Genomic DNA, 24,832 nt, shown 5'->3' on the forward strand with positions numbered 1-24,832 from the left:
CACTCACACAACACAATACAGAGGTAATGGCGGTAGGAAGTTACTTGAAAAAAAGGGCTGACTATCAATTCGATTATATTACTATCCGTTTATAAATATGCGTTCATAGTTCCCGTAACTATACATATTTCAACAACTTGAGGGACATTTGTAAGAATATGATTTATTATTTAATATTAACAAAACATGATAAAAAATAATCTTAATATTATCATAATTTACTCCATATTTTGTATCTTTATATATACAGCTGTCAATTGAGTTTGAACAAATTAAGTTATATTTGTAAATAAAATTAACAACTACATAATTTGAAACGAAATCCTCTAAAGTTTTTTTTTTATGTTTGAGAATGTATGTGACTTTCTGTAAGCCTGTTCTATGGGGGGGGGGGGGAATTGTGCACCAGCTGTGTAATAATATTTCAGCAATAATTCCTGGTAGGTTCGGGTTATCGAATCCGTGTATCCGTTCGTCTTACGAAACAACGATGTATTGCTAGTATTAGTGCACGGTGACTGATTGCATGTCGTCGTCGATATGAACTGTGTATGATCGACTTGTTCTTGAAAGCGTAAGCCACAAGTAATGCTTTAATATTTATCCTTCTAATAGGTAGCTAATATTTCAGATTATATTCGCTATGTGAATCTATATCCGCCAACACGCTGCTAATATAATACTGGGCTTATGTTTTGTTTTTTTACACTACGACGCAGCATAGGCCACAAATAACATTATGTGGGCGTGTCGTCTTTCCGATCTTGTATTTTTTTAATTTTGGTGTAGAATGGATGGGGTATAGGTTTGCTGGCCTGGGCACCTAATCATGTTTGTTGATCTTGTATAGATATATGCATATATGCAGATGACATGGCTCTCATTTCCACTACATCAGATGGACTTCAACAAGCTTTGAATGAACTTGAACAATATTTTAAAAACTTAAAATAACCATATCTAAAACTAAAATTGCTATTTTCAATAAATCACCACTGCATAAAAGATACTTTTTTACTATTGGCAACCAATGCATTAAATGTGATAAGCAGTATATTTATTTAGGGATTATTTTCAGATTAAATGGTAATTTCAATGAGGCAATAGCCAATATAGCAGAGAAAGCTGGAAAAGCACTTTTTGCTATGAACAAAATACTATAGGATAATAAAAATATTAAACTTTCTTTACATTTATTTAGCGTTTGTATAAAACCCATCCTTCTATATGAATCAGAGTTATGGGGACAAAGTTTCATCAACAACAACAAATGGGAAAAAACATGATAGAAACAATTCATTTGAAGTTTTGTAAACAAATCTTGCAAATTATCAGGACCTCATGTAATCTAGCAGCAAGAGCAGAATTGGGGCAATATCCTCTTTTAATTGACATCAAAAAACAAATAATAAAATATTGGCTGCATATTGTAGAATTACCAGATGATAATCTAACTAAACAAGCATTCTATGAACAGAAAAAATCATCTATATCAAATAGTTGGTTCATTAACCTTAAAACCATATAACAGGAAGCATCATTTTCTTCTGAAAAGAAAAATCCTCAAAACACAAACTGCAACAATTTGTAAAATTTTACAATCAAATTTATAAAGCAGGTATGTGAACAAGTGGAGAACTGCTATATCAAATGAAAATTCTAAACTCAGAACATATTCAAAATGTAAAACAAAGTACAATTTATTTACTTAATTTGAATGATGAAAATAGAAAAATGTTCACTAAATTCAGGGTTAGCAACGTTACCATAGCTTAGCTATTGAAAAAGGCAGACATTCTATCCCAAAAGTACCAATAAATAGCAGACTTTGTCAATTTTGTAATAACTGCATTGAAGATGAGATCCATTTCCTTTTAGATTGTCAAAAATATGAACAGCAGAGATCTCAACTGTTACATAAAATTAAAGTTCCGGCTGACAATAGCATTTCTCGTTTCACATATTTACTTTCACATCAAGATAAATTAGTTCAACAAGAGATATCAAACTTTATTTTAGCTGCGACCAAAAATAGAGATTAGATTTCTTTAATAATTTGTGTGTTTATTTTTGATACATATTTATTTATTTGTGAATTTTTAAGTACATTCATTCTAGTTATTTTCAAAATATTATCTTGTTAACAAAAAATTCTTTATTGTTGCAAACACCCTATGTAACCTACTCTTTTTTACACGGGAACAATACAGTTCATTCATTCATGTTGATCTTGTATGGGTGCCAAGTTAAGGTATAGTTTCGTTATAGTTCAACGAGTTTTATAATTAGTTTTTCTAAATGTGTGAGTGGTGGAGTCGAGGGCTGAGTGAGTATTTACGAATGGACTCGGGTCAAATACAACAAATTCAAGCATCATTGTTCTATGTAATGTGAGTCCAACAATGCATTGTGTGTTCACTGCGTGTTAGAGTGGATGCAGTTATTTTTGGTCTATAGTGGAGTCTATAAGTTTTTAGGTGTAAATGATCTATACTCGGGTATTGACTCGGTATTCGGTATGGGCTCACGCCCATGCAGAACTTGAAGCTCAGTAACCCCAGGGTTTACACGCAGATTATGATTATTCAGATACAGCTGACGTGTTTTGGTCCCGTTTTAAGTGACATCACAAGTTTGCGCTGTACTATTTATAACTGCTGTGTGTCATACATGGGCGTTTAACCAATCAAAACAGCTCTTTTGAAGATGTGACGTTATATGACGTCAGATATTTGGATTTGAAGCTACGCTTTCGTCGTAACTGTGTACGTGTAAAGCCTTTCAGAAAATCTAGTGTGTAAAAATTACAAAAAGATACAGAAATATTGTATCATCAAACTTGGTCATAGTTCATCGGTTTTTTTCTGAAGATAAAATACAATTATGACTGTGAGCAATATCAGTCTGCAGGTTTCATTGTCGCGCGATATTCGCCATAGAGTCCGAGTACGTCACCCGCAATGCGCCATTTTGTCCTAGTATGTTATCACATTCGCCATCTTGTTCATCTACATTCGCAGCAAGAGATCTCTCAAAATCTTAATCATACGACTTACATGGTTAAGCTATGTTTTTATTTGGTGAACCAAGAAATCGTGATCATGTACGGGGCCAGTTGTGAAGTAATCAACTCGTATTCTGTCGTAAATACTTTAATTGTTGATAATACTGTAAAATTGTACAACATATAGTATCGATTGTACGATAGATAAAGCTAAGATTTGTATAACAAAATATATTTGGTTTGAGTTCTAAAGCAATGATGTCTTGGCGTAAATGTTGCTGATTTAAATGACGTCATGTCGTTTAATTGAACGAAAGGCATTTCGCTGGAACTCTTGGTGGAGCACAGTGCGTTACATATAATTATGATGAGTCCTCACCACGAAAATTAAAATTAGAATATTATAGTACATATATTACAGGAGGTGGGACAAACGGTAATGATAAAGTTTATCTCATTGATTCATTCATTCGCACCTCAGTGATTCAACTTGAACAACATGTAAGAAAAATAATAAAAATTGAAAATATAAGCTTTCGATCAAGAAATAGCAGCTCTATGGTCTTGTATTTTTTACAACTGCATCGAAAAACAGTTGTATAATTTTCGCATTTGTAACGAAATTAGAAAATTAGGAAAACTGGAACAACGTTGAGACACAGGTCACAACATTCAAACCTTCATACTACGCCATCTATAAGGCACGCCCTCTACGGGCCAAATGCTTCCGTGTAGTCAAAGTGATGTAAATGGAACAATGTTTCTAAAAGCGAATACTGCGTTGGCGATAACCACTGATGTAAACAATATTGACCTTGCTGTGAATCATCTTTTATCCACATGTACGTCGCGGGAGGGCGTCGCCACTAGAAGGCGCGATTTATGGGGGTAGGTGTATTAATAATCGTCTTCATTTTCCAGTAGTTGTTTTCTATGTAGGCTACCATAATGTGCAGCCGTCGCGTTTCTCAGCAACCGGTTACCAGGGCGACGACGACGGCTGCTTAGCAGGAACATGGCGGCTGTTATGAGAGCTAGCGGCATCATCGCCCAGGCAACTATGACACCGTAAGATATACTGTACAGAGAATAGTAGTAAGCTGTGAATATGACTGTACCGGCAAAGACGAAGAGATCTAAAAGGATGAAAATGATGATCAGTTTGACTTAGATTTGTTGGTGTTGGTGTACATTTAATGGTTCGTATGGTTGATACACGCCATCATTTTGAACAACTAGACTGTCGACAGTCCTCAGGCCTAATTTGTTAGTATACTAAATCAGCAAACGCCGAAGGTATTCCAGCAGTACATGCATGAGCTGACAATCGTAAGTTCTCTGTTCAATACCGGTGGAAAACCATGTAACACCGCGTGAGGGTGTTTACAAGCGTTAACAGTCCTCCAGTTCTCAGGTCTCCTGCCTTCACTGATTTAGTATACTAACAAATTAGTCCTGAGGACTGTGAACAGTCTACACTAATACATAATTTACAATTTCAACAAGGTCTCAAATGGATCAATTAATTACATCTTTGAAACGTGCTGTACATGCCAATAAAACACGTTGCTGCATGTTAGTTTTTTTTACCCAGGAAGTTGCAACGGTTAAGTTTATACAGCGCCCTCAATGCAGTCGATGTTGAGGTGGACCACTGGACTCGAAGATATTTCCGACTCTGTGGCAGGAGTGTAAGTTTTCGAAGCATTGGTAAATTCTCTTGACCACGTCGATTCAATTGTCAAGAATAACAAGTTTTCATTCTAATGAGGCAGTTAAATAACAATACAAAACAACAAATATATTGCAATATCAATCAAAAATACTAAAAATGATCTCATTATCCAAATTACAATACACACCATCGACCAGCATAAAACCTGCTGCTACATAGATTCTTTGTGGATGCTTCCATAGAAATCCATACCCAGCACAGATGAAACTTAGCGATGATAGTGCGCATGCGCTCACCATGAAAATTCGACACACGTACACATGTTCTAAAATGCAATAAAGACAAAAAAACTGAACAAACAAATGAACAACGCAATAGAATACGAGGTTACGAGGTTGTAGCGATGGGTAGAAATGTGAGGGTGGGGGTCAATTTAAAGGGAATTCATTGCACAGCCGCAAGTTGCTCATTGGTCTTACGTAATACACATGTAGTAATTTGGAGAGTATGCTCAGTTGTTTAGATCAGTATTTCATCCAACGGGAACTTGCGTTTCTTTAAGCCTACTCATCATTTCAAATACCCAGAATTTATTCATTTTTTAAATAAATTGTACTTCCGGGCAATATAAAAATATTGACTTATTATAGGGGAATCTGGGTTTTAAAAAGTGTCAATGAAATTGTTTTAAAAATAGCGATTTTTGAAAAATATTAGAACAAGTTTCTCAAGGTACTGTAACACAAAAGAATGCTATTTTACGGTGCCATGGGCCCATAGCTCCATGATTGTACATAATAAACCAAACGAAAATTGTTATGCGATTTATGACCAACTTTCTCTAAAGAAAGAATTAGCAGGACGTAATTTGTTCGAACATATGTGGTTATAACATTTGTTTTGTTTTTTGGCGACATTTCTAACGATATAATCGCCAAATAAGTCAATTATTTTGTTTTCTGTTTCTGTGCAACCACCCAACATTACTGAAAACCCCCATCGTGTCGTATTTCATGCAAAATACACAACCCGTGTTAAATACAGTGTTTGTTTACCCAAAACTGTACGTGGCGATTGGGGTAATGTACACCAACTTTTTGTGTGGCATAGTTTGTTGGGAGGCAATCCATATTATCTATAGTTAGTCACAGAATGTCCATAATTGAGCTCAACCGACTCGATTTAAACCAGGGTTACATGTACGTGTAAGCATGGAAGGTACCTTCCATGGTGTAAGCGTGTATCAGTAAACTTTCTAATGATATCACGCCCAATGAAATCGTTGGCACGATTAAATGCGGGAGGGGTATATATCTCTGTTATGTGGGTCTTGGAAACCATTTTGTGTTCTCTAGACGATCCAAACTATAAATCACACGGATTAAAGAGATCTACAGAATATCAAGGGCAGTAGGTCGCAGCTAAGAATAATACAGTGTGTAATAAAACGCCAAGTCTGTGCCGTTTAGTATGCAACGCGTGATATCCTTAATAAAACAGCAACCATAACAATGCGCCCATTCATGAGCTCTGGGGAGCGCGGACACACATCTCGTTTACGAAACACGGCTAAACTGGCTAGTAGAAATAGTTATGACGAATCTGGACTCGTTTTCACCCGGCCTGCCAAGTTCATAACTTATTCCAGTGTCATCAATATGTGTTATGTAAATATACTGTAGAAAGATAAGATAGAAGTCGCTTTGCAAGTAGCGAGATCAGACTCAGGCTGATATCGGCCTGTTCATGAACCGCCGTAAAATTGTTTTTGTAGGTGTTGCCGATGGCATAAAATAAATATAACATATTCTCACCCGGCACTGAAACGTACGGCAAACACTCGACTGCGCGGTGGTCCTCTCGCTGGCATACTTTCCAGAGACCGAAGTGCACATCGTCGGCGTCGTGCGCCCAGTGGTTTGTGGCGGTCGATAATAGGATCCCCCCGGTGATAACCAGAGTAAGAGCAAGCCCACACACTTGCCCGCACACGACGAGCCTGTTTTCTCTGTTTGACGGAACAGTCGTTGGCGAAATTTCACGAAAACTCACGTACTGCATTGTATTGTGCGTTATTTCAGGCGGTGGTGACTGAATTTTTGAAACCCCCTCCCCACTACCCCCATCCAACGGAAAACAAGCCCCGAATACGAATGTGTTCTACAAAACACACCTTAAAATCTGATATATATAGTACGGCGCGGAACAGGACCCTTGACCCCTTGACCCAGAAGCGTAAATTTTGTAGGCCATAGGAATAATTAAACACTTTTTGTTACGTCAGCATGGAGAAAGATGGGTGTTAACAGTACATTTCAATTTTGAAAATGTTCAATTCGTTTGATGAAGATAAGGAATTTTACTTTTTACCGTGAAAGGTCAAATTCAAATTGTAAACACACATTGTTGTCAAATACTAGTACACACAAGTTCACGGAAGTTCAGACAATCTTATTTCATCCGGTGAAACGGTGGCAGCTATAGCAAAATAATAATAATAAAAACTTCATTGACATTTATTTATTTTGAATACAACATATAGTCAATTGTATTCTGAAAAAAAAGCGTATATATAATTGTAGAGGGTGTCCGCCGGCGTGCAATTGTTTCCAGTGCCCGGGTAGTATATTCCTGCACGGATTCAACAATCGCCACGTAATATATAACATTGTCATGACAACGACGGACTATGTCTGCAGCGTCTGGATGATTAGCCCGGCGGTGTCTCTGTGAATAATCTGTTTACTGGGGCTATCATGTTAATATATGTATTAGACATAATATTGTTTATTACCCTTCTAAATGTCAACGTACAGTGTTACATACGTATTATATTACTCGACTAGTGCATTTATAGTGCGTTAATGTCATTGTAATTGGCATATAGTAAATGTATTTGTTGTCCGATAAATTGTCAACCAATATTTGAAGACATAACTTCGTTGTTATAAAGATTAACATGTTTACACCTGTTCACAACGTCCGATGAAGGCCACATTGGTGATCATATCCTGTCTTTACTACAGTAATGATCAATAAATATGTGTGGGCGTGGTGGGTGTGTAGTTTATTCAGTTTTGCGTGGTGGAACGCATGTCTCTGGAATAATAGTGCAGTGATTCAATGTCACGTGACCATGGAACACTGTAGGGAATTGTATAAGTGAAAAGTCAGCTGAATCGGCCATTTTTTTTATCTATCTGAATATGCCAGCCAAAACACTATACACTGTCTTTGATTTAGACACAAGAAATTTACGCCGGTTTAGCAACGTTACCATAGCTTAGCTATTGAAAAAGGCAGACATTCTATCCCAAAAGTACCAATAAATAGCAGACTTTGTCAATTTTGTAATAACTGCATTGAAGATGAGATCCATTTCCTTTTAGATTGTCAAAAATATGAACAGCAGAGATCTCAACTGTTACATAAAATTAAAGTTCCGGCTGACAATAGCATTTCTCGTTTCACATATTTACTTTCACATCAAGATAAATTAGTTCAACAAGAGATATCAAACTTTATTTTAGCTGCGACCAAAAATAGAGATTAGATTTCTTTAATAATTTGTGTGTTTATTTTTGATACATATTTATTTATTTGTGAATTTTTAAGTACATTCATTCTAGTTATTTTCAAAATATTATCTTGTTAACAAAAAATTCTTTATTGTTGCAAACACCCTATGTAACCTACTCTTTTTTACACGGGAACAATACAGTTCATTCATTCATGTTGATCTTGTATGGGTGCCAAGTTAAGGTATAGTTTCGTTATAGTTCAACGAGTTTTATAATTAGTTTTTCTAAATGTGTGAGTGGTGGAGTCGAGGGCTGAGTGAGTATTTACGAATGGACTCGGGTCAAATACAACAAATTCAAGCATCATTGTTCTATGTAATGTGAGTCCAACAATGCATTGTGTGTTCACTGCGTGTTAGAGTGGATGCAGTTATTTTTGGTCTATAGTGGAGTCTATAAGTTTTTAGGTGTAAATGATCTATACTCGGGTATTGACTCGGTATTCGGTATGGGCTCACGCCCATGCAGAACTTGAAGCTCAGTAACCCCAGGGTTTACACGCAGATTATGATTATTCAGATACAGCTGACGTGTTTTGGTCCCGTTTTAAGTGACATCACAAGTTTGCGCTGTACTATTTATAACTGCTGTGTGTCATACATGGGCGTTTAACCAATCAAAACAGCTCTTTTGAAGATGTGACGTTATATGACGTCAGATATTTGGATTTGAAGCTACGCTTTCGTCGTAACTGTGTACGTGTAAAGCCTTTCAGAAAATCTAGTGTGTAAAAATTACAAAAAGATACAGAAATATTGTATCATCAAACTTGGTCATAGTTCATCGGTTTTTTTCTGAAGATAAAATACAATTATGACTGTGAGCAATATCAGTCTGCAGGTTTCATTGTCGCGCGATATTCGCCATAGAGTCCGAGTACGTCACCCGCAATGCGCCATTTTGTCCTAGTATGTTATCACATTCGCCATCTTGTTCATCTACATTCGCAGCAAGAGATCTCTCAAAATCTTAATCATACGACTTACATGGTTAAGCTATGTTTTTATTTGGTGAACCAAGAAATCGTGATCATGTACGGGGCCAGTTGTGAAGTAATCAACTCGTATTCTGTCGTAAATACTTTAATTGTTGATAATACTGTAAAATTGTACAACATATAGTATCGATTGTACGATAGATAAAGCTAAGATTTGTATAACAAAATATATTTGGTTTGAGTTCTAAAGCAATGATGTCTTGGCGTAAATGTTGCTGATTTAAATGACGTCATGTCGTTTAATTGAACGAAAGGCATTTCGCTGGAACTCTTGGTGGAGCACAGTGCGTTACATATAATTATGATGAGTCCTCACCACGAAAATTAAAATTAGAATATTATAGTACATATATTACAGGAGGTGGGACAAACGGTAATGATAAAGTTTATCTCATTGATTCATTCATTCGCACCTCAGTGATTCAACTTGAACAACATGTAAGAAAAATAATAAAAATTGAAAATATAAGCTTTCGATCAAGAAATAGCAGCTCTATGGTCTTGTATTTTTTACAACTGCATCGAAAAACAGTTGTATAATTTTCGCATTTGTAACGAAATTAGAAAATTAGGAAAACTGGAACAACGTTGAGACACAGGTCACAACATTCAAACCTTCATACTACGCCATCTATAAGGCACGCCCTCTACGGGCCAAATGCTTCCGTGTAGTCAAAGTGATGTAAATGGAACAATGTTTCTAAAAGCGAATACTGCGTTGGCGATAACCACTGATGTAAACAATATTGACCTTGCTGTGAATCATCTTTTATCCACATGTACGTCGCGGGAGGGCGTCGCCACTAGAAGGCGCGATTTATGGGGGTAGGTGTATTAATAATCGTCTTCATTTTCCAGTAGTTGTTTTCTATGTAGGCTACCATAATGTGCAGCCGTCGCGTTTCTCAGCAACCGGTTACCAGGGCGACGACGACGGCTGCTTAGCAGGAACATGGCGGCTGTTATGAGAGCTAGCGGCATCATCGCCCAGGCAACTATGACACCGTAAGATATACTGTACAGAGAATAGTAGTAAGCTGTGAATATGACTGTACCGGCAAAGACGAAGAGATCTAAAAGGATGAAAATGATGATCAGTTTGACTTAGATTTGTTGGTGTTGGTGTACATTTAATGGTTCGTATGGTTGATACACGCCATCATTTTGAACAACTAGACTGTCGACAGTCCTCAGGCCTAATTTGTTAGTATACTAAATCAGCAAACGCCGAAGGTATTCCAGCAGTACATGCATGAGCTGACAATCGTAAGTTCTCTGTTCAATACCGGTGGAAAACCATGTAACACCGCGTGAGGGTGTTTACAAGCGTTAACAGTCCTCCAGTTCTCAGGTCTCCTGCCTTCACTGATTTAGTATACTAACAAATTAGTCCTGAGGACTGTGAACAGTCTACACTAATACATAATTTACAATTTCAACAAGGTCTCAAATGGATCAATTAATTACATCTTTGAAACGTGCTGTACATGCCAATAAAACACGTTGCTGCATGTTAGTTTTTTTTACCCAGGAAGTTGCAACGGTTAAGTTTATACAGCGCCCTCAATGCAGTCGATGTTGAGGTGGACCACTGGACTCGAAGATATTTCCGACTCTGTGGCAGGAGTGTAAGTTTTCGAAGCATTGGTAAATTCTCTTGACCACGTCGATTCAATTGTCAAGAATAACAAGTTTTCATTCTAATGAGGCAGTTAAATAACAATACAAAACAACAAATATATTGCAATATCAATCAAAAATACTAAAAATGATCTCATTATCCAAATTACAATACACACCATCGACCAGCATAAAACCTGCTGCTACATAGATTCTTTGTGGATGCTTCCATAGAAATCCATACCCAGCACAGATGAAACTTAGCGATGATAGTGCGCATGCGCTCACCATGAAAATTCGACACACGTACACATGTTCTAAAATGCAATAAAGACAAAAAAACTGAACAAACAAATGAACAACGCAATAGAATACGAGGTTACGAGGTTGTAGCGATGGGTAGAAATGTGAGGGTGGGGGTCAATTTAAAGGGAATTCATTGCACAGCCGCAAGTTGCTCATTGGTCTTACGTAATACACATGTAGTAATTTGGAGAGTATGCTCAGTTGTTTAGATCAGTATTTCATCCAACGGGAACTTGCGTTTCTTTAAGCCTACTCATCATTTCAAATACCCAGAATTTATTCATTTTTTAAATAAATTGTACTTCCGGGCAATATAAAAATATTGACTTATTATAGGGGAATCTGGGTTTTAAAAAGTGTCAATGAAATTGTTTTAAAAATAGCGATTTTTGAAAAATATTAGAACAAGTTTCTCAAGGTACTGTAACACAAAAGAATGCTATTTTACGGTGCCATGGGCCCATAGCTCCATGATTGTACATAATAAACCAAACGAAAATTGTTATGCGATTTATGACCAACTTTCTCTAAAGAAAGAATTAGCAGGACGTAATTTGTTCGAACATATGTGGTTATAACATTTGTTTTGTTTTTTGGCGACATTTCTAACGATATAATCGCCAAATAAGTCAATTATTTTGTTTTCTGTTTCTGTGCAACCACCCAACATTACTGAAAACCCCCATCGTGTCGTATTTCATGCAAAATACACAACCCGTGTTAAATACAGTGTTTGTTTACCCAAAACTGTACGTGGCGATTGGGGTAATGTACACCAACTTTTTGTGTGGCATAGTTTGTTGGGAGGCAATCCATATTATCTATAGTTAGTCACAGAATGTCCATAATTGAGCTCAACCGACTCGATTTAAACCAGGGTTACATGTACGTGTAAGCATGGAAGGTACCTTCCATGGTGTAAGCGTGTATCAGTAAACTTTCTAATGATATCACGCCCAATGAAATCGTTGGCACGATTAAATGCGGGAGGGGTATATATCTCTGTTATGTGGGTCTTGGAAACCATTTTGTGTTCTCTAGACGATCCAAACTATAAATCACACGGATTAAAGAGATCTACAGAATATCAAGGGCAGTAGGTCGCAGCTAAGAATAATACAGTGTGTAATAAAACGCCAAGTCTGTGCCGTTTAGTATGCAACGCGTGATATCCTTAATAAAACAGCAACCATAACAATGCGCCCATTCATGAGCTCTGGGGAGCGCGGACACACATCTCGTTTACGAAACACGGCTAAACTGGCTAGTAGAAATAGTTATGACGAATCTGGACTCGTTTTCACCCGGCCTGCCAAGTTCATAACTTATTCCAGTGTCATCAATATGTGTTATGTAAATATACTGTAGAAAGATAAGATAGAAGTCGCTTTGCAAGTAGCGAGATCAGACTCAGGCTGATATCGGCCTGTTCATGAACCGCCGTAAAATTGTTTTTGTAGGTGTTGCCGATGGCATAAAATAAATATAACATATTCTCACCCGGCACTGAAACGTACGGCAAACACTCGACTGCGCGGTGGTCCTCTCGCTGGCATACTTTCCAGAGACCGAAGTGCACATCGTCGGCGTCGTGCGCCCAGTGGTTTGTGGCGGTCGATAATAGGATCCCCCCGGTGATAACCAGAGTAAGAGCAAGCCCACACACTTGCCCGCACACGACGAGCCTGTTTTCTCTGTTTGACGGAACAGTCGTTGGCGAAATTTCACGAAAACTCACGTACTGCATTGTATTGTGCGTTATTTCAGGCGGTGGTGACTGAATTTTTGAAACCCCCTCCCCACTACCCCCATCCAACGGAAAACAAGCCCCGAATACGAATGTGTTCTACAAAACACACCTTAAAATCTGATATATATAGTACGGCGCGGAACAGGACCCTTGACCCCTTGACCCAGAAGCGTAAATTTTGTAAGCCATAGGAATAATTAAACACTTTTTGTTACGTCAGCATGGAGAAAGATGGGTGTTAACAGTACATTTCAATTTTGAAAATGTTCAATTCGTTTGATGAAGATAAGGAATTTTACTTTTTACCGTGAAAGGTCAAATTCAAATTGTAAACACACATTGTTGTCAAATACTAGTACACACAAGTTCACGGAAGTTCAGACAATCTTATTTCATCCGGTGAAACGGTGGCAGCTATAGCAAAATAATAATAATAAAAACTTCATTGACATTTATTTATTTTGAATACAACATATAGTCAATTGTATTCTGAAAAAAAAGCGTATATATAATTGTAGAGGGTGTCCGCCGGCGTGCAATTGTTTCCAGTGCCCGGGTAGTATATTCCTGCACGGATTCAACAATCGCCACGTAATATATAACATTGTCATGACAACGACGGACTATGTCTGCAGCGTCTGGATGATTAGCCCGGCGGTGTCTCTGTGAATAATCTGTTTACTGGGGCTATCATGTTAATATATGTATTAGACATAATATTGTTTATTACCCTTCTAAATGTCAACGTACAGTGTTACATACGTATTATATTACTCGACTAGTGCATTTATAGTGCGTTAATGTCATTGTAATTGGCATATAGTAAATGTATTTGTTGTCCGATAAATTGTCAACCAATATTTGAAGACATAACTTCGTTGTTATAAAGATTAACATGTTTACACCTGTTCACAACGTCCGATGAAGGCCACATTGGTGATCATATCCTGTCTTTACTACAGTAATGATCAATAAATATGTGTGGGCGTGGTGGGTGTGTAGTTTATTCAGTTTTGCGTGGTGGAACGCATGTCTCTGGAATAATAGTGCAGTGATTCAATGTCACGTGACCATGGAACACTGTAGGGAATTGTATAAGTGAAAAGTCAGCTGAATCGGCCATTTTTTTTATCTATCTGAATATGCCAGCCAAAACACTATACACTGTCTTTGATTTAGACACAAGAAATTTACGCCGGTTTAGCAACGTTACCATAGCTTAGCTATTGAAAAAGGCAGACATTCTATCCCAAAAGTACCAATAAATAGCAGACTTTGTCAATTTTGTAATAACTGCATTGAAGATGAGATCCATTTCCTTTTAGATTGTCAAAAATATGAACAGCAGAGATCTCAACTGTTACATAAAATTAAAGTTCCGGCTGACAATAGCATTTCTCGTTTCACATATTTACTTTCACATCAAGATAAATTAGTTCAACAAGAGATATCAAACTTTATTTTAGCTGCGACCAAAAATAGAGATTAGATTTCTTTAATAATTTGTGTGTTTATTTTTGATACATATTTATTTATTTGTGAATTTTTAAGTACATTCATTCTAGTTATTTTCAAAATATTATCTTGTTAACAAAAAATTCTTTATTGTTGCAAACACCCTATGTAACCTACTCTTTTTTACACGGGAACAATACAGTTCATTCATTCATGTTGATCTTGTATGGGTGCCAAGTTAAGGTATAGTTTCGTTATAGTTCAACGAGTTTTATAATTAGTTTTTCTAAATGTGTGAGTGGTGGAGTCGAGGGCTGAGTGAGTATTTACGAATGGACTCGGGTCAAATACAACAAATTCAAGCATCATTGTTCTATGTAATGTGAGTCCAACAATGCATTGTGTGTTCACTGCGTGTTAGAGTGGATGCAGTTATTTTTGGTCTATAGTGGAGTCTATAAGTTTTTAGGTGTAAATGATCTATACTCGGGTATTGACTCGGTATTCGGTATGGGCTCACGCCCATGCAGAACTTGAAGCTCAGTAACCCCAGGGTTTACACGCAGATTATGATTATTCAGATACAGCTGACGTGTTTTGGTCCCGTTTTAAGTGACATCACAAGTTTGCGCTGTACTATTTATAACTGCTGTGTGTCATACATGGGCGTTTAACCAATCAAAACAGCTCTTTTGAAGATGTGACGTTATATGACGTCAGATATTTGGATTTGAAGCTACGCTTTCGTCGTAACTGTGTACGTGTAAAGCCTTTCAGAAAATCTAGTGTGTAAAAATTACAAAAAGATACAGAAATATTGTATCATCAAACTTGGTCATAGTTCATCGGTTTTTTTCTGAAGATAAAATACAATTATGACTGTGAGCAATATCAGTCTGCAGGTTTCATTGTCGCGCGATATTCGCCATAGAGTCCGAGTACGTCACCCGCAATGCGCCATTTTGTCCTAGTATGTTATCACATTCGCCATCTTGTTCATCTACATTCGCAGCAAGAGATCTCTCAAAATCTTAATCATACGACTTACATGGTTAAGCTATGTTTTTATTTGGTGAACCAAGAAATCGTGATCATGTACGGGGCCAGTTGTGAAGTAATCAACTCGTATTCTGTCGTAAATACTTTAATTGTTGATAATACTGTAAAATTGTACAACATATAGTATCGATTGTACGATAGATAAAGCTAAGATTTGTATAACAAAATATATTTGGTTTGAGTTCTAAAGCAATGATGTCTTGGCGTAAATGTTGCTGATTTAAATGACGTCATGTCGTTTAATTGAACGAAAGGCATTTCGCTGGAACTCTTGGTGGAGCACAGTGCGTTACATATAATTATGATGAGTCCTCACCACGAAAATTAAAATTAGAATATTATAGTACATATATTACAGGAGGTGGGACAAACGGTAATGATAAAGTTTATCTCATTGATTCATTCATTCGCACCTCAGTGATTCAACTTGAACAACATGTAAGAAAAATAATAAAAATTGAAAATATAAGCTTTCGATCAAGAAATAGCAGCTCTATGGTCTTGTATTTTTTACAACTGCATCGAAAAACAGTTGTATAATTTTCGCATTTGTAACGAAATTAGAAAATTAGGAAAACTGGAACAACGTTGAGACACAGGTCACAACATTCAAACCTTCATACTACGCCATCTATAAGGCACGCCCTCTACGGGCCAAATGCTTCCGTGTAGTCAAAGTGATGTAAATGGAACAATGTTTCTAAAAGCGAATACTGCGTTGGCGATAACCACTGATGTAAACAATATTGACCTTGCTGTGAATCATCTTTTATCCACATGTACGTCGCGGGAGGGCGTCGCCACTAGAAGGCGCGATTTATGGGGGTAGGTGTATTAATAATCGTCTTCATTTTCCAGTAGTTGTTTTCTATGTAGGCTACCATAATGTGCAGCCGTCGCGTTTCTCAGCAACCGGTTACCAGGGCGACGACGACGGCTGCTTAGCAGGAACATGGCGGCTGTTATGAGAGCTAGCGGCATCATCGCCCAGGCAACTATGACACCGTAAGATATACTGTACAGAGAATAGTAGTAAGCTGTGAATATGACTGTACCGGCAAAGACGAAGAGATCTAAAAGGATGAAAATGATGATCAGTTTGACTTAGATTTGTTGGTGTTGGTGTACATTTAATGGTTCGTATGGTTGATACACGCCATCATTTTGAACAACTAGACTGTCGACAGTCCTCAGGCCTAATTTGTTAGTATACTAAATCAGCAAACGCCGAAGGTATTCCAGCAGTACATGCATGAGCTGACAATCGTAAGTTCTCTGTTCAATACCGGTGGAAAACCATGTAACACCGCGTGAGGGTGTTTACAAGCGTTAACAGTCCTCCAGTTCTCAGGTCTCCTGCCTTCACTGATTTAGTATACTAACAAATTAGTCCTGAGGACTGTGAACAGTCTACACTAATACATAATTTACAATTTCAACAAGGTCTCAAATGGATCAATTAATTACATCTTTGAAACGTGCTGTACATGCCAATAAAACACGTTGCTGCATGTTAGTTTTTTTTACCCAGGAAGTTGCAACGGTTAAGTTTATACAGCGCCCTCAATGCAGTCGATGTTGAGGTGGACCACTGGACTCGAAGATATTTCCGACTCTGTGGCAGGAGTGTAAGTTTTCGAAGCATTGGTAAATTCTCTTGACCACGTCGATTCAATTGTCAAGAATAACAAGTTTTCATTCTAATGAGGCAGTTAAATAACAATACAAAACAACAAATATATTGCAATATCAATCAAAAATACTAAAAATGATCTCATTATCCAAATTACAATACACACCATCGACCAGCATAAAACCTGCTGCTACATAGATTCTTTGTGGATGCTTCCATAGAAATCCATACCCAGCACAGATGAAACTTAGCGATGATAGTGCGCATGCGCTCACCATGAAAATTCGACACACGTACACATGTTCTAAAATGCAATAAAGACAAAAAAACTGAACAAACAAATGAACAACGCAATAGAATACGAGGTTACGAGGTTGTAGCGATGGGTAGAAATGTGAGGGTGGGGGTCAATTTAAAGGGAATTCATTGCACAGCCGCAAGTTGCTCATTGGTCTTACGTAATACACATGTAGTAATTTGGAGAGTATGCTCAGTTGTTTAGATCAGTATTTCATCCAACGGGAACTTGCGTTTCTTTAAGCCTACTCATCATTTCAAATACCCAGAATTTATTCATTTTTTAAATAAATTGTACTTCCGGGCAATATAAAAATATTGACTTATTATAGGGGAATCTGGGTTTTAAAAAGTGTCAATGAAATTGTTTTAAAAATAGCGATTTTTGAAAAATATTAGAACAAGTTTCTCAAGGTACTGTAACACAAAAGAATGCTATTTTACGGTGCCATGGGCCCATAGCTCCATGATTGTACATAATAAACCAAACGAAAATTGTTATGCGATTTATGACCAACTTTCTCTAAAGAAAGAATTAGCAGGACGTAATTTGTTCGAACATATGTGGTTATAACATTTGTTTTGTTTTTTGGCGACATTTCTAACGATATAATCGCCAAATAAGTCAATTATTTTGTTTTCTGTTTCTGTGCAACCACCCAACATTACTGAAAACCCCCATCGTGTCGTATTTCATGCAAAATACACAACCCGTGTTAAATACAGTGTTTGTTTACCCAAAACTGTACGTGGCGATTGGGGTAATGTACACCAACTTTTTGTGTGGCATAGTTTGTTGGGAGGCAATCCATATTATCTATAGTTAGTCACAGAATGTCCATAATTGAGCTCAACCGACTCGATTTAAACCAGGGTTACATGTACGTGTAAGCATGGAAGGTACCTTCCATGGTGTAAGCGTGTATCAGTAAACTTTCTAATGATATCACGCCCAATGAAATCGTTGGCACGATTAAATGCGGGAGGGGTATATATCTCTGTTATGTGGGTCTTGGAAACCATTTTGTGTTCTCTAGACGATCCAAACTATAAATCACACGGATTAAAGAGATCTACAGAATATCAAGGGCAGTAGGTCGCAGCTAAGAATAATACAGTGTGTAATAAAACGCCAAGTCTGTGCCGTTTAGTATGCAACGCGTGATATCCTTAATAAAACAGCAACCATAACAATGCGCCCATTCATGAGCTCTGGGGAGCGCGGACACACATCTCGTTTACGAAACACGGCTAAACTGGCTAGTAGAAATAGTTATGACGAATCTGGACTCGTTTTCACCCGGCCTGCCAAGTTCATAACTTATTCCAGTGTCATCAATATGTGTTATGTAAATATACTGTAGAAAGATAAGATAGAAGTCGCTTTGCAAGTAGCGAGATCAGACTCAGGCTGATATCGGCCTGTTCATGAACCGCCGTAAAATTGTTTTTGTAGGTGTTGCCGATGGCATAAAATAAATATAACATATTCTCACCCGGCACTGAAACGTACGGCAAACACTCGACTGCGCGGTGGTCCTCTCGCTGGCATACTTTCCAGAGACCGAAGTGCACATCGTCGGCGTCGTGCGCCCAGTGGTTTGTGGCGGTCGATAATAGGATCCCCCCGGTGATAACCAGAGTAAGAGCAAGCCCACACACTTGCCCGCACACGACGAGCCTGTTTTCTCTGTTTGACGGAACAGTCGTTGGCGAAATTTCACGAAAACTCACGTACTGCATTGTATTGTGCGTTATTTCAGGCGGTGGTGACTGAATTTTTGAAACCCCCTCCCCACTACCCCCATCCAACGGAAAACAAGCCCCGAATACGAATGTGTTCTACAAAACACACCTTAAAATCTGATATATATAGTACGGCGCGGAACAGGACCCTTGACCCCTTGACCCAGAAGCGTAAATTTTGTAAGCCATAGGAATAATTAAACACTTTTTGTTACGTCAGCATGGAGAAAGATGGGTGTTAACAGTACATTTCAATTTTGAAAATGTTCAATTCGTTTGATGAAGATAAGGAATTTTACTTTTTACCGTGAAAGGTCAAATTCAAATTGTAAACACACATTGTTGTCAAATACTAGTACACACAAGTTCACGGAAGTTCAGACAATCTTATTTCATCCGGTGAAACGGTGGCAGCTATAGCAAAATAATAATAATAAAAACTTCATTGACATTTATTTATTTTGAATACAACATATAGTCAATTGTATTCTGAAAAAAAAGCGTATATATAATTGTAGAGGGTGTCCGCCGGCGTGCAATTGTTTCCAGTGCCCGGGTAGTATATTCCTGCACGGATTCAACAATCGCCACGTAATATATAACATTGTCATGACAACGACGGACTATGTCTGCAGCGTCTGGATGATTAGCCCGGCGGTGTCTCTGTGAATAATCTGTTTACTGGGGCTATCATGTTAATATATGTATTAGACATAATATTGTTTATTACCCTTCTAAATGTCAACGTACAGTGTTACATACGTATTATATTACTCGACTAGTGCATTTATAGTGCGTTAATGTCATTGTAATTGGCATATAGTAAATGTATTTGTTGTCCGATAAATTGTCAACCAATATTTGAAGACATAACTTCGTTGTTATAAAGATTAACATGTTTACACCTGTTCACAACGTCCGATGAAGGCCACATTGGTGATCATATCCTGTCTTTACTACAGTAATGATCAATAAATATGTGTGGGCGTGGTGGGTGTGTAGTTTATTCAGTTTTGCGTGGTGGAACGCATGTCTCTGGAATAATAGTGCAGTGATTCAATGTCACGTGACCATGGAACACTGTAGGGAATTGTATAAGTGAAAAGTCAGCTGAATCGGCCATTTTTTTTATCTATCTGAATATGCCAGCCAAAACACTATACACTGTCTTTGATTTAGACACAAGAAATTTACGCCGGTTGTGTTCATAATTGGCCTACAGCATAAGTAGCGCCCTCTAGCGATGGAGCGTGTTTGTGGCGACAGCGGGTAATATCAAAATGCTACTATTTGTATTGTATTGAACTTTAGTCTGTCAATATTAAATAAAATGTTTAAAACATTGTCTGTATTCTAAATGATGAATTTATGATGAATCCATCCATGTAACGTCGCTGCACGTTTCGTCGCTACGTGGCGTGCAATATAGGAAACGCGTATTCCGGAACAATGAGTGGTCAACCCCCACCCCCACCCCTAACACATGTACACACTGTGAGATTTTACGTCTATTATAATAAACTTTCACCCATCCACCTTTTATAAATAAATACATTTTATGATGCACATTTAAAGTTGTTGCTTCGCGACAACATAAGAAATAATTTATTGTAGGCAACTGTTCCCAGGCACGATTCTATAAACCGACCGTACCGGCGTTTAATTAGATTTGCGGGCACTACGGTTTACAGACATGCTCAATATTCTCTCTCAAATTACTGTAGACTGCTACTGAGGGTACCATTAGAAACTCTGGTTATGATAGCAAGAAAATATGCAAAATACGTTTTTCTTAATATACATGTAGTTTTGTTTTATTTTTTCATTCATTATTATAAATAATAAGGGCGCAATTTTTTTTTTCTGTTACTGATCGCTGTATGTTTTTTCCTATGGTTTTTCCTGTGCATTTTGTTTTCAATTCTGCCATTGACGGTCACTGGTAGCATAGTGGTTGTCACATCGGACTCATGATCGGTAGACCCAAGTCATAAAATCCTACCTTAGGCTGAACATCAAAAGGGTCGACCCCTACCCTGGGTGAGTGTACCACTGACTCAATGGGAAGGCCAATCCCACTCATGACTGGCCGAGATTCATTCACTAATGAATGCGACTTTGGGGAACCTTGGTTAAATGACGGCAGTCGTCTTATAGCGACGTATACAATGCGTGTAAAATACATTGTTTACATGAAATTCGAACACGCGCTGCGCGACGACCACCGCGCTTTAAGGTCCGCAGGTGCTTGTGTTCGACCGAGTCTGGTTGACGCCAGGATAGCGCATTAAAATTGCCATTTGATACAGAGATGGACACACAGCTCTGTCATGTAGTCCCAAACATGAATATGACTTCTGTGGCAAAATGCACTATGTGTCAACACTAGCACTTGCAAGTCGGGAGGGACAACAGTGACATTCAAAAAAAAAAATTCTGCCATCGACCCCAAAGTTTCTAATAGTCTAACCGCGGGTTTGTGAGGAACTATCAGGGGTAAATTATTTTCTCTCGGGGTTCTCCACACTTGTCAGGGGGGAATCTCGTCTCGTCTCTCTCTCTCGTCCCCTTGAGGTATGGGATCGGGAAAGTCACTTATACTTTACAGTCAAATAGGACACACACAACGAAATACGTTTCAGCTCTCGTCTTAGTCGGTCAATCGAGCACTCTATCAGACACAGTGCCCTGGGGAAAAATCCCCAAGACTATCGCAAGGCTGAACCAAGACTCTCTTAGACTGCGTCAAGGCTCGCCCCAAGGCTCTCCAGGACTGCTCTAGACTGCGTCTATCGTAGAGTACTTGCCAAGACCGACTCAAACTCTCTTTATTCATTTTCAAAACTCTAACCAATTACAAAACAGTAAAAAGACTCTAGGGCGTAACCTTCAATCAAAAAGCCAATCACACTAAGTACTGGATACGTCATATCTTTTGATTAATCGTTCACTACATTAATAACTATGGAAATCAACTGTCAGAATAGCGGCGGTTATCTCGTAATTAGTTCCAAATCACTGAGCCAAGTTCCGTCCAAAACTTCAAATAGGCCTAAACGATGACAGACATAACACAGCAATTTAGCTAATAATCAGCTAATTAAGTCGGTTAACAGATACGCGAAAACTAATTCATGACAGAACTATAAAACACAGCTGAGCATTGCGTCTCGACGCCATGGCCAGGGAACAAGCTGTGACCGATGATTTTAAGGTTATATTTTACAAATAATGTGGTATTGCTCAAGTAGACTCTAACGCCCGACGCATTATACACTGTGCGCTGGGACAGAGAATGTCCACCGATGGCGAGTTATAAGGAGTGCTGAAGGTGTGCGGGTCGGGTGAGGCGCCGTGGAGTGCGTGCGCATTTGCGTGTAGTATAGCTGCCCGGCCGTGCCGAGGACACAATCCGCTGCGCATATGTTGCTTAGTTAGAGGTGACGGTATTATACTGTATTGTCCGTACGCTTGTTTTGAGTACGATATTGGGCCTCTACGAAAACTCGTTACTACAGAACGGTTTATTGTTCTAAAACAGGACAGTTCGTCCTATGAGTGATGAAAATCACGAAACACTAGCCTTGAAGTGACATATATTGCGCCGACGTTAAAATAAATGAGGCAATCTACTTATTACTATCAGTTTATCACAATGGGTTGAGTGGTATGGTAAATGACCTCCCTGGTATCAGTGTGTGATAACACAGATAAACACGAACGTGTCGTTCACACGTACACGGGGGAAATGATGACACCATAAATGAATAAATGCACGGAAGAAGAAATTAAAGCGTGGTAGTCGTCGCGCTGCGCAAGTGTGACATTTGTGTTGATAAACATTGATTTTTCCACAATCCAATGCGCTCTTCAAATGGAATCACAAGTATGAGGTTTAACCAGGGCGCAATATGCACTGATTACCGCCAGTGACTCCTAAATACCTTCGAAAATTATCTAATTAAAGCGTGGAAACGTCTCAGTTCATATTCGTTGATCTGCTCAACAGTCAAAATCGCCATATTTGTTTATATGAGACCCATATATCTCGCACACGCGCAGCACGACGACTACCGCGCTTTAATTGACATAACAATAAATGTATATTAATATATTTTATATCTCTCATATTTTGTGAAATGTTTGTACCGTGCCGGCGGCACCGGGGCAGAGGGGCGGTCGCCAACCCGAAAAAAAATGTTGGGGGCGTCGCCCTCCAAAATCAAGTTGAAACCTGTTGTGTCAGCAAAATTTGCCCCTCAAAATGCAAAATTTCGTGTCGCCGCCTCTGACATAAGTAATTTAGGGGTGACTAATCATGGCGGCGATGCGTGACCAATACACGTTTTATCTTTCTTGCAACACACTGCATGCAATTTCTCTCGTTGTCTAGATTACACTTTTTTCCCAACAAATCTTCTGGCCACCCCCGTGATGTTTAATGGTCGCCCCCTTAACAGTGACGTACGAGCGCAATGTTATCTAGAAGTCAGTGAGAGATAGCACCGTTTCCTGTGGTGTTGTAAGCGCATGATCCGAGACGAACCGGTCACCAGTCATTTGTCATGTCCGGTGGTCCTGAGTTGAAACTCCTATTTGTTGAAGGTTGCACGCCATCGAACGGAATTAGTCAGTACTATGGATGGGTGTGCCACAATCTGATTGGTGTGCCACAGATTCATTGGAGAAGCCTAAACCACTGGCTGAGTTTTGTTCGTTTGTCGTAATTGAAAATTTAGTAGACTGAAAAACAAATGCGAATGAATGTTATGGTCACATTCAACCATAGAAATGTCACATACGTACGCTACATTACCGGTAATACCAGGGTTCAATTAACGCTCTATTAATGTCCATGTTTTTATTTGACGAAACGTCAATGGGGAATAAAAAATTCAAATATGGTGACGGTTTTTATTATTTTTAAGTGTTAAAGATCACACATGGAACAGATGGTGGTCTGCGACGATAAAATTACGTCAGCAATGCCAGTGCCACGATTGCTCCTGCGGCCGCTCATCACAAGTCAGTCAATATTGCGCCCTCTGCCGTCGAATTCGATTTTTGTAGCCATCAACAGAGGGCGTTAACAATGCAAGTGAAGTCTCCCGAACTCCCCGATATCAGAATACTGTAGAGCTATTACAAAACGAGGAAAATATCTCTAATTAGATGACGTTTTTTGTTGTTGTTTTTTTTTCGAAACAGGCGGATGAATGTGATGGAATCAAAATAGGTTCCATGTCGTGAACGTTAGTAACATACGTCATACGTGAATTTAAAACCCACTGAATATGCCTGAAATGCTAAATCTGTGAAATTTAAACCCAGTGAAAATTAGTCATTTTACAGTATGTTAGTTTGTTGATAGATTGACATTTGGTGGATTTCCTCCACGCGGATTTTTCTAAACGAAAAAAAAAATCCTATCACTTTTGGACCCGACCACTTGAAATTGAGGGAGGGAGAGGGGTAGAATACTTGTGCAAATTATATGCTCCTTCACAGTTGTGAGCTAGTTTTTCTTCACGGCTGCGGTTTTTTAGTTTTTTGTGTCAAAGGTGTTTTATCAATTTGTTCAATGCAGTGTTTATTTTGGGGATAATTTAGAGTCAAAAACCAGGCAACTAACACAAATCAAACTAATATTCAAACCAATATTCAAGACCTGAAGTGGACAATGGGGGAACATAAAATGTTTTAAAGGGT

At 38.3% G+C, this 24,832-nt stretch overlaps 3 protein-coding genes across 3 annotated transcripts; all 3 read right to left on the bottom strand.

Moving 5' to 3' along the window:
• Positions 1–3,757: 3,757 nt before the first annotated feature.
• On the bottom strand, positions 3,758–6,850 carry LOC146736518 (uncharacterized). The gene is made up of 3 exons (XM_085505477.1): positions 6,494–6,850; positions 4,867–5,004; positions 3,758–4,140 (listed from the first exon to the last, which is right to left on the bottom strand). The coding sequence occupies exons 1-3, from the start codon at positions 6,738–6,740 to the stop codon at positions 3,902–3,904; spliced, it is 624 nt and encodes a 207-aa protein (XP_085361603.1). The 5' UTR covers positions 6,741–6,850; the 3' UTR covers positions 3,758–3,901.
• Positions 6,851–9,947: 3,097 nt separating this feature from the next.
• On the bottom strand, positions 9,948–13,040 carry LOC146736519 (uncharacterized). The gene is made up of 3 exons (XM_085505478.1): positions 12,684–13,040; positions 11,057–11,194; positions 9,948–10,330 (listed from the first exon to the last, which is right to left on the bottom strand). The coding sequence occupies exons 1-3, from the start codon at positions 12,928–12,930 to the stop codon at positions 10,092–10,094; spliced, it is 624 nt and encodes a 207-aa protein (XP_085361604.1). The 5' UTR covers positions 12,931–13,040; the 3' UTR covers positions 9,948–10,091.
• Positions 13,041–16,137: 3,097 nt separating this feature from the next.
• Positions 16,138–19,230, bottom strand: LOC100374058 (uncharacterized). The gene is made up of 3 exons (XM_002730974.4): positions 18,874–19,230; positions 17,247–17,384; positions 16,138–16,520 (listed from the first exon to the last, which is right to left on the bottom strand). The coding sequence occupies exons 1-3, from the start codon at positions 19,118–19,120 to the stop codon at positions 16,282–16,284; spliced, it is 624 nt and encodes a 207-aa protein (XP_002731020.2). The 5' UTR covers positions 19,121–19,230; the 3' UTR covers positions 16,138–16,281.
• Between the last annotated feature and the right edge of the window lie 5,602 nt (positions 19,231–24,832).

The sequence above is a fragment of the Saccoglossus kowalevskii genome, chromosome 11, assembly GCF_978046115.1.
Source record: "Saccoglossus kowalevskii chromosome 11, keSacKowa6.1, whole genome shotgun sequence".
Taxonomy (NCBI): Eukaryota; Metazoa; Hemichordata; class Enteropneusta; family Harrimaniidae; genus Saccoglossus; species Saccoglossus kowalevskii.